The sequence below is a fragment of the Lygodium microphyllum genome, chromosome 15 (assembly GCF_053477565.2).
Source record: "Lygodium microphyllum isolate KBCC chromosome 15, Lygodium_microphyllum_v1.1.10, whole genome shotgun sequence".
Lineage (NCBI taxonomy): Eukaryota > Viridiplantae > Streptophyta > Polypodiopsida > Schizaeales > Lygodiaceae > Lygodium > Lygodium microphyllum.
Window position 1 is genome coordinate 104,664,860 of NC_141149.1, and position 14,630 is coordinate 104,679,489.

Here is a 14,630-nt window from a genome sequence, read left to right on the forward strand (position 1 = left end):
CCTGATTACCTGGCCATGCAAAGGCAAACCTGTCACTGTATGATTCAAAAACAGAAGTTAAGGTCGCAATAGCCGGTGATACTGCAGAACGTGGAGTTCTTGACGATAGTGGTGTTTCACATGGCGGTCCTTCTCTCTTTGTCTCTTTATTCTTCAATGGATGGGCAGAGAACTTCACAATGGGAGTATTTGGTGGTGCTCCCCCTCCATTTTGAAGCTCAAATTGCTTAGATAGCGCAGACACGGCTGCTGATTTGCCACTTAAATGTCCGTGCCCTGGTTTCTTTCTAGGCGTTCGTATTCTTTCCAACGGTTGTGGAGGCTTGAATGCTCCGTTTGAACTCGGACTTAACTGCACCCTTTCCAGAACAGGTTGGCATTTTTCTTCTGACATATGTGACCAGCTTCTTGGTCTGTCTTCCTGTAACTTTTTCCAGAAATGTTAGCACTAGCCGATAATGAACATTTTAACTCAAAGGCATACTTATTCGTACATCTTTGGCATCTTCTGGTAGTTTCTCCAATGCTTGAAACTTCCTCTGGAAAGGGTTAAGGTGACACTGCATGTTCAAGGTGAGCTGAATGAGTTAGTCAATCAATATTTTTCTTCTTATTTGTCTCAAAAGGCTTGATAAATAGAGACAAAACATGATTTAATGATCAAATTTTCGCTGCTATGGTTTCATGACATGCTGAAGAGTCTAAACATTTTTTAGCTCTTCAAGTACAATAGTCTTGGTATCTATGAATCATTCTGCAATGCAACCAACTTAAAATTTGCTATTCATAGATTGATAAGAAGCATCCTAAGGGAGTCGAGTATTCAGTATATCCTATTTTGCCCAATTGATGCTTGGTGCACCTGAATCCTTCATAAAATATACATACAATATCATGCCAGTCTTAAGCAAATTGAGTAGAAGCTGAAGTTGTCAGGAAACAGAGGGTAGAGACCAAGGCGTAGAAGGTTGCTCACCATTGTGCGTGAAGAATTCCATGAGAAATGTGATGTGAAAAAGGGAGGCTCGCTTCCTTCCAGTATTTTATATATGGGAGTCTCCATTGAATGATCAGCATATTTTGTAGATTGTTCTAAGTATTGCTGCTATTTACAACTGATGTCAGTGCCGAATTAAACTTATTAATGACAGTAAACAGGATTTTAGTCAAGGTGACACATTTGACCTGCCCATATTCAAATGCCTTTAGTTTGTTTGTCGCTGGAACATCTTTGCCAACCCAAACAAAAACATCACAGTGGCAGTCTAGTATCAAGATTTCATCACTGAGTAAATCTTCTTGAGTGAAGTTGAACACTTCTTTCACCTATCACATGTGGCCTGTCAGACCAAATTTGCAAAGTGCTACAAGAGAAAGTCCAGCCAACCCATTGTAAGTCTAAAATCCTTAATTTTCGGTAATCTCTGTGTACTTTACCTTCACTTGGCCTGCAGGTTATTGGGAACCAGCGAGAGGTTGAACATGCAAAATGCAACAATTGTCAGCTTACAAGAAGTGGCCAGTGACATCTCTGAAGATTTCAAGTGCACTGTTGAGTGACATGTTCTTACTGAATGAAAAGTTCATGTGAATCTAAACAACTGTCAACTACTCATTGACAGAGTTTAATCAAAGATAAGCCACATACATTGATGTTACCTTTGGCCATGGTACAGCAGAAAAGTTGTGGATCTTTGGCAGTTTCTTTAGGCTCAGCATGACTAGGGTAAAACTTGTTGCCACCTAATGCATCCCAGAACATTTGCGATTCAGATCCCTCTTTCAAAGTGGTTGATGGCATACCAGGCTGACAGCAAATAAAAATTTCATTCAATAAATCTGTAGATGCATCAGAAAAGGTCTGGGATTCGCATTCTCTTGACTATAAAAGTTTGGACAAAGCTTTTTGGAATACAAGTGTTGATTTATTTATGGGATGAGTTCTTAGCTGGCATATGGATCTTGCCTTTTATCTGCAGAATGGTCATCACAGAAATGCCCTACCTTTCCGAAACAATTCTTTCATGAGAAGGAAAGACAACTAGGGATTCAAAGAAAGGTAGGGCATGTGTGGATGAGCTTTTGGAGACTGATTTGAACGAGGCAATTGTTTCTATGTGAAGGTGTGAGACTTGGGTGGATGTCTAATAGGCCAGGGCTTGCTTGACCACTGACTGTTGTGAGGACCCTCGGTCTCGGAAAAATGGATGCATCTTGATATTGCTTTAGGGACGGTCTTTTGGTGAGGGAGACAACTGTGACTATTAGCCTGGAAGCTGCATAGTTTTCAAAATGGTTGCATTGTTCACCAGTTAGATGGTATGCTTGTCTTAGAGTTAATTCAGTGCACCAAAGTTACAAGTATTTAAATTAACAAATATCACATATCACTGCTCTGTTTTTGAGAGGCTAGCTATATCATTGCAAGAAGGCTTACTTTCATGTGTTGTATCATGTTTTGTGTTGCTTGTTGGTTTCCCAATGTGCTGAATTTGCCATACCATGTAAAAAAGCTGTTACTCCTTTGCAAAACAAAGCAGCCACTTGAGTTTAAAGATGTTGCTACCTGTAGATATTGAGTAATAATTTGTTCATACCTTCGACGTATCTATATGCAAACGCAAAATCAACATAAATATGCCAACATTAAATATGTAAAAGGTTTGATGAGAATAAGAGTTGGTGTAAAGGTATGTACGGTGTTTAACTTTAACTTGGACTAGTTTAATATTGTGCTGGGTGTTGTGCTGTGGAGCTGTATAGCTTTATATACCACATTGCAACGAGAGAAATGGAAATGCTTTCAAGTGTGAGTGCCTAAAATAGAAGCAAAGAACACACACAATCAATATATATATATATATAAAACTCGGCATTTGGGTTATACCATTGGAATGTGGCTCTTGTGCTTGCTTGATTGGAGGTCTTCATATATTTATAATAAGCTTGTGTGTGAGAATCCTAGGGTTGGCCTCTACATGTGCAACTGAAAGTTGTGGTAACAATCATGATCAGCCTTTACTTCTTTGTCATTGTGAGAATTAGTGCAGCCCATCAACATTATGCTTTGGAAAAAGCAAGGAAATTGGTTGGGCGAACTATGGGAATCTTGGCAACAAGTTACTATACTGGGAGGTGTTGCCTCATTGGATATCAAAATTCATATGATAGCCTTGCGGTTTACCCTCTTACACGTCTTTGGATAGACATTGCCAGGTTTTTAGAGGATACTAGCATTTCACAAGGGTGAAGTACTTTTCATGTCTCATGGTGGAATGTTTAGAATTTGTTACAGCCTTTTCTTCTTATCCACTTGCTTGCCTTTTGGCAAGAGATTCTTTACTTCATTGTTTGGTAGCTCTTGATTTTAAAAAGGAAGCTAATTCCTTAAAAGTTGAGGTTTTTGTGACATCCAAGTTGCTCAATTGGCCTAACAAGCACATGCACAGGGATAAGTTCAATCAAATGGCAAGCTTGGGCTTGAAGGCTATTCAAGATGTTAGTTCATGTCAATCTAGGGCTTATTTTTTTGTTATATTCGTCAATGCTGTAAGGTGCCTTGAGGTTAGGGTGCTTTATTTGACCTTAGAGGATTGGCTTTGGAGGCATTGTTTGTTGCTTGTTTTTCAACCCTTATCCTTGTGGTTGGATTGGGATTTTGTAAAATTGAAGGATTTTCTATAATGGTTAGTCAATCAAAATTAGCATAAAATGGTTGAGGATAAGAGATGGGTCGTTGAGAAAGCAAATAAAGTTTAGCTTGTGTAATAGTAGAGCTAAATGGTGTGGCCACCCCTATTTTTCCCACTTCACGATCCCCTTATTTTGTTCATGTAGCATTGTGTTTTCATAGCCTTTTGGCATCATGAGTTTTTGGTTCTTGTCTTTGATCGTGCTTGGTTGGCTAGGAGGCTTGATGTAAATATTTCAATACATTAATTCTATTTTTTTCACAAACAAATAGATATGGAGAGAGAGAGAGAGAGAGAGAGAGAGAGAGTAAAGTGACATAAAGGACGAATCTGATACATCAGAGAGAGAGAGAGAGAGAGAGAGAGAGAGAGAGAAGAGAGAGTAAAGTGACATAAAGGACGAATCTGATACATCATTGTTGTAGTTTCGTTTTCATGTGCTAAGAGGTATAATCAAGATGTGAATATAAAATAGAACATCAAACTAAACTCACCCTGTATCACTTGGATGGAAAATCTATAATATATTAGGATTTCCACCTAGAAACTCGTAGATGCTTAAATGTTTTCCACTTTGGGTGTTTAGAACTCTATAATGATGGCCTATCTCGTCTTTAAACTATCCATTTTCCTCGCTCGTTATTTCACGTACTTTGTGGTTAGTTCATCGTTCATGTTCTTTAGTTTTGTGAGTGTGAGCTCATTGGCCATTCATATATTAGTTAGTGCCTTGTAATGAGTGGGTTTGTTTCATCATCTTATTTTTTTCTTATATGGTTATGTACCTCAAGACACCCTACGTTTCTTTAATCATGATTACTAGATCTTTAATATCAATGAATGGGATTTCTTGCTACACCTTTCTTTGCAAAATTTCATGTTTTGGAACATAAATGTCATTGTCTATTTCCTCTTCCTCTAGGACTTCAACCTTATTGCAAACCTCTTTTAGACTTCCTACATTGATGTCCTTGGCAATCCATTATTGTGCTATTTCTCTTCAGTTTGAGAGATGACTTCTTATACTAAACTTTGTATTTTTGATTTGGTAGTTTGTGCATGGTTAGTCGAGTTTGTGATTTCTTCTCTCTTTTGCAAATGATTAACCGAATCCTCCAATTTTTTAATCTATTTCTTTTTTTCTTGGAACTCTTTTGGTAGGCTTCTATTTTCTCTTTGTGGATGTTATATCATGTCCATCAGGTACTATTCTCCCAATGAGTCGACTTATTGAGGCGGGTATTGACGAGGGTGAGGTAAGTACTTCAAAGAAGCTCAACTTAATTGCCATCTTTGTGTGCAAGTGAAAATGGCTTGGCAAGATATCTTATGTGAGGAAGGTTATGTTGCTTGCCTTGTATGCAATTGAGACAAGGGTAGGCATGAATGTGCATGGCTAAAACTAGCCTTCCTTCTTCAAAAGGGTGATAAATAACCTAATTAAGCACTAATTACAACAATCATGAAATTTCACATATACTAAAGTACTAATGTTATCGAGATTAATTAGGGACAGTAGACATCTAATTTGGCCCCAAAAACTAGTTTCCCATGCGGTATTTCTTTTACTTCTATTACAATTGGATGACATACACTAATATTTGGCTCCAATTTCCTTGTTTTTGCAAAGTTTCTCTTTGCCTAGAGTGGATAACAAGCCTTCAAAGCAAGTTGCCACTTTTTTTTTTTTACAAGGGATCGACCTTCACTTTACACTTAGATGACAAATGTAGCATCAAATCCAAGTGTGATTGGCTAGACCTCTTGCATTCCTTGAATTTTTTCAAATTTTAGCACTACCATTCCATCTTCTAAAGCATGGGAATTGAGATAGTTAGTAAACACTAATTTCTACTTATAAATTAGAGTTTAGATAAATAAATTCTTCAATTCAACACTTCCAATTATTATATGGGTAAAATTTACTATAGAACTTTGGAAAATGGTTGGAGAATGAGATAGAAGGATGAGGAAAGAGAAAGTTTAGATTTCTATTGCCAAGAAATGGTTGAATTATCGATGATCTACCTCCTGATCAACCATAGTTGCCTATAGTCCAAGGACTCCAAAATGTTGTTGCTTCTTGCTAAAATGTGATTGTATTCCTATTCTTGGGTTCTATAGACTGTTGCCTACTATCCTTAGGCCTTTTGGTGGTTGCCATGGGCTAAAATCACATCTTGGTTCTGCTCCCAAATAGGGCCCTACCATAGTAGGAGCCTCTCCTCTTTTTCTCTCAACCTCCACAATGCTAGAATGAGACTCAACTAGCCTCCACCATCCTTCTCTTCACTTGTATGGGAAGACTTTGCCAAGTGGTAGCCTTCCAAATGGATTCTTGAATCATTTTATTTCTTTTTAAAAATAGTAAATTTGGAAATTACATTTAGCCTTTGTCCATACCTAGAAAATTAAATGTGTCCATCCATAATTAAATTGGTTAGACCAATTTGACTTGCTAGTGAACTTAGGTATTAATTAGCTCTATGTAATTACCATTAATTAATTAATACCTAGTTTCTAATCTCACCATTAATATTTAATGGCAAATTAAATACCCTAGGCCCAAATCGATCCCAAGTCACCACTAATACCTAACCAATATAACTTATTACAACTTTTGCCTTTGACATCCACTAATGTCTTGGGGTCTTAGGCCCATCAATGTGATCAACTAACTTACACATGACATGTGCACATTCAATTAATGTTTAAGCCAAATGCTAAGCAAAGTATAAAAGATTCACGTCCCCAAGCGATAGATCTCCCCCTTGAAATCATTGCAATCATACTTGATTGTACTTCAATGTGCCAAAAGCAAAGATACAATACTCGAATTTTCATAATGCATCATAGTAAAACAACATGGGCCACTATTGCGTAACCATGCTAAAAATTTCTATCTAACATAACCAAAACATAATGTATAAAGAGAATCTACATTACTACCAGAACCTCATGGAATGCATCTATCACTAAAATATCACAAGTGTTTTGACTAATCAACCATAGTAAAGCATAAACTAAGCGTAACCTTGATTAAATTATCAATGACATCAAATAACACTATGTTGTCCATGAAAACCAACTAAATACCATTGTTAATTCATGATCATCCACTAAAAACCAACACTATTAATAATCAATCTCTAATGATTATAAGCTGATGCAAATGTATGGTTTCGGAGCTATAGGTAAAAAACCATATCAATCTACATACCATATATAAAGAATGACTAATACATTGAATAGTGATCTCATGACAGATATACTATTAGTCAAACAGTACCTTGGATATTTGATGAATACATCTGAGGTCCACTATACACTAGAGCTATCCATCATTGGAGGAGTGGAAGTGCTACCTCTCCATTGAGCATTAGGTAATGCTCTTGACCCTTGCTCTAGTGAGCCTAGCTGAGCGGGATTTAAAATTGACTCTATTGGAAAGCCTCAAGAAGGTAAGGCTGCAACAACTAAAGATGGTTTGCCAAGTCACCCTCTTCTATCCATTTAGTGTTGATGATGAATAGTTTTGAAACTTCACCATTGAAACTTCACCAAATGCCTCCTCGAAACTTTACCTCTAGTCTTTTGCTCCTTATGTGCCAACATCTACTAAGGTGCCAAAATGTCATCTAGCTCCTCAAACATAGGCTAAACTTCAGTAGTAGATGTATCATTTGGCATATCACCATGAAAAGGCCTCAAGAAGCTCATATTATGTATCCACCAGTATGGAGGAAATTTCAACCTATATGCAACATCATTGATCTTCTTCGACAACTGAAAAGGCCCATAGTAACACATATTCAACTTTGGATACAATCTCCCTCTTCACTATCTAAGTAATTGTATCATCAGTGCCACTCAAACTCTTTAGCATCAAAACACCCGATGATTATGCCATGCTAATTCTCTTGAATGTTATGACTAGACCTCAAACAAAGTATGCTAGTATTTTAATGCTTGGACCTAGTAACTTGGATGCCTCATCCATTGGGCAAAAGGAACGAGAGGAAAAGAAAGAAGAGAGCTGAAGAAAAACTAATGCTCAAAACCACTAGTGCCACAATGATTATGAAAGGTAAGCACATTCTTGAAGCGAAAGTGGAAATATCTACTTTGAAAACAAAAGAGAAGGGGAGTACCAAAGTTGGAGAATACCCCAATGTTAAAACATAATAAACAAGGTGAGAAGCTAGGTGAAGGAGTCACAAGCACATCTCTAGGGATGCTAAACCAATAGTGGAAGTAGGAGCTACATGACTTGTCAACTATGAGTTTTCCCACTTCTCCTACTTACATGGGGTCAAAAGGAAATTCCATGCTAGACACATTTCATTTAAAGCCAAGGGGCACTAGAGTTAAAGATCAGCCAAGGCATGACCACTGGACAAAACTTGACGAATACCAAGTGCTAAGATTGAGATTGGATGCATATCCTTGCTACTATCTACTTGCCCTTCTTGGATGACTAACTGATGAAGGCAATATGGAAGGAAAAAAAGAAGCAACAAAAACATAGGGCGAAAACTTATCATCAATCTTGATTTGTATGATGACAAGAAGCATGCATATAACGTATGGCATGACCTAGAAAGAAAATAGAACTCATCATAATTTTGGAATTTCTAATGCAATCATAAAACTCCTTGAGGAGCTCTTGGAAGTTCACGAAGATACACAATCTAAACCTATTCTACAACTAGGCACTTCTTGAGAGGAGTCCTGATTCAAACAAACAAGCAATGACTAATGATGAGTTTTCAGATGTAGAAGATATGAGAGAGCACCTACACTGACTATGAATCATAGAGGGAGAAGCCTTAGCTAGAGCTTGAAATGATCAACTATGGCATTGATTGTGGGCAAGCAATAGAGAAAATTATTGTTGACTCCAAACCCAAGGAAATGCAAGCATTGCCCACCATCGATGGAGTAGTCAGAATGGATTGTGACAAGACATGGCTGGAATATCTAGAAGTGGTAGATTATGAGCAAGCCAAACTCAACAAAGATAAATCAATAGTGTCATATGAAATTGGGACCACTTCTGAGCTACGACTACCTAGAGAAACATCCTTATCTAGTGAAAACTCTAACTTTTGACTTTGAATCAAACACTAGCTCTAATAGTGACCCTAAAATTCCTTCATTATCTAAGACTCAAGGCACTAAAGGGGATCATCTAGTCCATTTGTGGTGCAAAAGGCAAAAGGAAGGGAGAAAAAAGACTACATAGATCTCTGATGTTGAGAAATAGAAAAAGCTGCAAGACATCCATAAATGCTTCACAAAGTTTAAAAAAGGAGATCGAATGGCGGTGTTGCTAGGCGCAAAATGGCAAGGAAAAACCAGCAAGCCAATCAAAGGATTGGCCAAAGTAAAGGAAGTCCATTTAAATAAAGAAGGTGAAAATCCTAGACCGGTCTTCATAGTTAACAACCTTACTAAGGTTGTCAACTAGGAAGACTAATCTTATAAGTCCCTTATGCGAAGGATGTGTTTGATTGGTCACTTGAGGAGCTTAAAGGGATAGATCCTAGCATAGTCACCCACAACATCCCCATGGTGCTAGATGCGATGCTAGAGTTAAACAATGCGCTTATGCAATGAATCCTAAGCATGCTCACATTGTCAAAGAGGAGATCGCAAGACAAACTCCTAAACACCTAATTCATTTATGAAATTGAGTACACGAACTAAGTTTCTCGTATCATCATCGTGCTGAAGAAGAATGGAAAAATCATAGTCTCCATGAACTATAAAAAAGTTAATGCCACACCAAAGAGAGATAATTATCCACTACTGTACATTGAGCACATGTTGGAGAGAGTTGCAGGAAAAGAGGCCTATAATTTCCTTGATGGATTTTCATGCTATAACCATGCAAGTTCATTCGAACAATGGGTACAAGATGGTTTTTGAAATTGACTGGGGAGTATTTGCATATATAGTGATGCCCTTTGGTATGATCAATGTTGCTACCATACTCCAATGACTCATGTGCAACATCTTCAAGGACATGCTCCAAAAATTGTTGGAGGTGTTCACGGACAATCTTTGTGTATACACAAATTGGATAGAATACCTAGAAAACCTTTGAGCTATCTTTGAATGTTGTAGGTAGTATAGTCTCTCCATGAACCCCTTGAGATGCCAATTATAGGTCAAATAAACATGATTTATTCTAGGGCACATAGTTTCTAAGAATCTCACTGCAATAATCTTTTCAAAGTTAAAATTATTGTCAAATTGCCACCTCCAACGAACTTACAAGAGAGTTCAATGTTTCCTTAGCCATATGGGATATTATTGAAGGTTTGTGCTAAATTATGTATTGATTGCTTGACCCTTGTACAAACTATTGATTGTTTTCAAATGGATTGTTGAATGTTAATGCACCTACAAGGCACTAGAAAAGGCTTTGACAACAACACAAATTTTACAAACCCTAGATAGGAACATGACCTTTCATGTGCACATTGGTGCTTCAAAGCTTATTTTGGGGGCAGTTTTGTGCTAGCATGAGGAACACAATCTAGACTATCCCATGAGCTTTGCTAGCCACCAACTCATAGATATTAAGAGGGACTACTCTACCATAGAGAGGGAGCGATTGGCAATGGTATTTTCCATAAATAAAATTTACAATTATTTATTAGCAACATTGTTTACTTTTTACGTGGACCATTAGGCCCTATTGTACCTTGTAAACAAGCCATGCAACACTACAGAACACATAGCTAGGTGGTTGTTTCTCCTTCTTGAATGTGATTTCTCAATTGTTGTGAGGAAATAAAAACATCACTACATGGACAATCATTTGTCTCGAGTGCCTAATGGAGACTCTACAGGGAAAGGCATCAGAGATAATCTCTTGGATGCACACCTATTTACAATTTCTAGAGAAGGCGATCTCTTTAAAGTAGACCTTGCTCATTGGATGGATGATGTTATTGAGATTTTAGAAAAAGAGATATCGGATCACCCAATTGAAAAGGTTTGACTTGTTCCTCTCATAATAAAAGTGCAATCCTCTTAGCTTTTAGTATTGGGCACTTGTACCAGCTAGGCCAAGATGGCTTGCTGATATAGCGTATCTATGAGCATGAGATGCATAAAGTTTTAGCTAAAGCACATGGAGGGGTTGTAGGAGGTCATTTTGGTAGAGATTCCATGGCCCAACATGTAATCTCAGTTGTGGTGACCCATCCTTTTTTGTGTTGTTGCTAAGTTTGTGAAACACTATGATGAATGCCAACATATGAAAGTGCAAATTAGAAAGGACAAGATGGAGCTTATACCAATAATAGCAGAACAACCCTTTAAAAAATGGGGAATAGATCTCATTAGGCCTATAAGTTCTGCAACTCAATATTCATAGGCTAAATACATTATTATTGTTGCAACAGTTAATTACCTAACCAAGTGGGTTGAGGCTAAAGCCATGCAAAAAAATGATGTAGCAAAATTATTATGAGAGTATATGATCTCTTGATTTGGCTGCTCCATTGAGATTATGAGTGATCGAGGCACACTTCATTAATGAGGTGATCACACACCTATTGTCCACCTTTATGATCATCCATCGAAAACCTTTTCTCTACTACCTCAAGTGAATGGCCAACAAGCTAAGGCCACAAACAAGACCCTAATCAATGTGGTAACCAAGATGGTCTCAGCTTCTCAAAGTGACTAGGACAACAAACTTATGGCAACATTTTGGGTGTATCGTGTAGCCTACAAGATTGCAATTGGTAAAACTCCATTTAAGATGATATATGGCACTAATACCATTATGCTAGTTGAATTATTTGCCCCAAGTTTAAGAGCGGATGTGCACAAGAGATGGAAGGTCAAGAAGGTTGGACCAACCGCCTAGGGAAGTTCAAATGATTATCCAAAACCATATTGCTAGCAATGCATGCTCTTATCTATGAGAAGGCTTGGTTTGATCACAAGCATGCCAAACAAAGAGATTTCCAAAAGGGTGACTTAGTATTACTTTGTTCCATTAAGGACCATAAATAAAAACTAAAGTTTAGGGTCCCAAGGTCTTTCCACATATAATCAATTAGTAGAACAAACAGTGTGGAACTTGAGATGCTTGAGGGAGAAGGCATAGGTTTTTTCAGTGACAATCGAGTCAAAAGATTCTATCCACAGGTGCATCCACTGCATGAACCCCCAATGGCACTATCGTTTATTACCATAAGGGTTGTTAGAATCACTTAGCTCTGCTACTTACCTTAGGATCAAGTTGACAGAAAAAAAGGCACACACAATCAATGCCCTGATTGATGAAGGTGTTGCCTCTGTAGCGTCATGACATACACTGACTAGATGAGCATTGGGCAACTTGTGCTAACTCCAACAATTGCAAAGGTGAATCCATATGGAGATATTCCTTACAAACTGTTGGGCCAAATCATATTGATCATTAAGACTGAAATTTTAACAACTATCTTTTACATGCTTCCTAACACCGAAGGAGTTTCTAGATGAGGTACTGTTGGGCCACCTATTTAAACAACAAACCAAGTGTGTCGTCAATTTCAAAATGTAACACATTCACCTAGAGCTACCCAACATCAAGATTATTACAAATTTTTGCAAGGGTGATCTTGCTTCACCCACGAAAGCAACACCACCAATGCCTTCAATATCTTTCAATGCATCTCCCATGGAGGGGAGTAATATTCTCCTCAAAGGATTACTTTAGGCTCAAGTAGCCCAATGCATACCAATCATCCTTACACCCCACCAAAAGTAGACTCCCAAGGCACCACATAAAAGGGAGAGGTCCTCATACTAACCACTCATGAAAATTAGCTCTCCACCACTGAGCAAGAAGGTGATGTTAACATCGCAGCCATAACCAAGCTAGATGGGTTCCTAAGTCCCTACTCAAGGCATAGGGTTACTATACATGTAACAAATGGATATGATTGCCGAAGGTCTCATGTACCACATTCACAACACCCCAACCATCGAATGATAGATGAATCCAATTTTCACAATTAGAAAGGACAGTCTCGCAATGACTAGGAATGAGCACTACACCTCAACTGGTCTACAAAAGGAAGGAAATGATTTTGTCACTGATTGATCTCACAAAGAATCCATACTCTAAACTCTATCAAGTGAATTGCAAGGAGCCATAGATTACTCTCCCATTTAGTTCAAATTGCCCCATAATCACACCATTTGTCCACTATTTGTGTGGTAAATCCAACAATTGCAAGTGTTGTGTCCAGTCTAAACTCTCAAACCAACCCACAAAGGTGTTTACAGGAAACTCATCTAACTCTAATGGCATACTTACTCTTTCTTATCAACCAAACTAGCCCAATGACTCTAACATCATACTTGCTCCTACTCAAACTATGGACAAAATCCAACCAGCTATTCTTATCAACCAAACTAGCCTAATGAAGCCAACCATGCCTACAACCCTCTTATAAGATACAATCTCTCTTAAAACTAGTTGCCTACATAGCCATGGATATTAATACCAACATAGTCACAGGTATTCGAAGGCTTGGTAACACCTTCACTTTGTTTGCTCATAACTATAAACGACTTCACTTAGGCCTCTTAGATGAGAGCAATGTAGAAGATGTGAAATCTCTACCTTACTTATAGGAGAAATTTGAATTCATATTCACTAAGGCCTCATAGATGAGAGCAATGCAGAAGATGTGAAATCTCTACCTTACTCATGGGAGAAATTTGAATTCATATTCACTAAGGCCTTGTTGTTGCTGATGAGCTTTAAAATGACACATGATTACCTCCTTCAAACATAGCTGCATTGAGACAACACTTGAGGATCTTGCCAATCTTAACCATCTAGCATAATCTAAGTCATTGTTCTTACAATGATGGCCTACATAATAAACATAGTGGGAATGAGTGGGCTGCCAAATCATGACCAACATCAAACATCATTGCTCTATAAAGACGTTTGAGTATGACACCAGTTACATTGCTCCAACTTTGTTTCATGCCCTTCCCTTAACTCATAATAGACCATTAGAAGATAATGTCATGCTACATCTGTACATGGACTAGATACTTAGCCTCTTGACACACCTTTTGCTCCGAAGTATGATGTTTTCTATACCAACCTTCTCACCCTTGGAGTTTGTAACACCATCACATGGAAGGAGCTCATGCCTATGATTTTGATGTAGAATGCATAATGTAAAGAGACTAGTATTGACAAAGCTGGAACCACTAGCCACGCTTTTGTAGCTAAGGACATCTTAAGGGGATGGTGATCATAAGTAGTAGAAAGGCAATAAACATAAGGAAGAGTTAACGACAAGAAGTCCAAGGGTGCCCACATTGTGGGAAAGGACACACCACAAAGAAAAATATTAGAAGAAGTACCTTATCTTTGGCCTGGAGCGAATAATGGTGCCAAAGACTTGAAGGCTACACTAGCCACAACTATAGAGTCCATCTTCATTCATCTCTATGGGATGGAAGACTTTGCTCTTGATTATTCCTCTATGGGGAAGCCTTGGCTTGTGGATAGTGATGTATCATCCCATACAACTTACCGTTAAGATTGGAGCCAAGTCCTACATGACAAAGGTGCAATATCACCATTGGTGACACTTCATCGATGCCAATTCGAGGAATGGCAAGATCCCACTTATTCCCAACAAACAGGTTTCTATAGCTGAAGTTCTTTATGTTCTAGACTTAAATTTCAACCAACTTTTTGTTCATGGACTTACATAGATGGGGATTTGTGTGGTCTTCACCCATGAGGTAGTGACTGCGGAGGATTTGACCACTAGAGATGTGATTTGGGTAGGTATCTAGGAGAGTGGGATATACAAGCTCATGACCCTGGCAATAGCTTATTTTTTAGCTTTTCCGTTACTTTGTCATGCTTGGCCCTAGCATATAAACTTTGAT

The 14,630-nt window shown here is 38.1% G+C and overlaps 1 protein-coding gene across 2 annotated transcripts in view; it reads right to left on the bottom strand.

Annotated features, from left to right (window-relative positions):
• Nucleotides 1-14,630, bottom strand: part of LOC148024856 (villin-4-like) — a 70,945-nt gene that overhangs the window by 23,069 nt on the left and 33,246 nt on the right. The window contains exons 14-20 of one of the 2 annotated variants that reach the window (XM_087694520.1): nucleotides 2,438-2,566; nucleotides 1,660-1,807; nucleotides 1,438-1,448; nucleotides 1,186-1,326; nucleotides 977-1,102; nucleotides 495-560; nucleotides 10-427 (exon numbers count right to left, since the gene is read on the bottom strand). In XM_087694520.1, coding sequence (XP_087550646.1) covers nucleotides 10-427; nucleotides 495-560; nucleotides 977-1,102; nucleotides 1,186-1,326; nucleotides 1,438-1,448; nucleotides 1,660-1,807; nucleotides 2,438-2,566 — 1,039 coding nt within the window. Of the gene's footprint in view, nucleotides 1-9; nucleotides 428-494; nucleotides 561-976; nucleotides 1,103-1,185; nucleotides 1,327-1,437; nucleotides 1,449-1,659; nucleotides 1,808-2,437; nucleotides 2,609-14,630 lie in introns of both variants that reach the window. The other variant, XM_087694519.1, reaches the window with a different exon arrangement.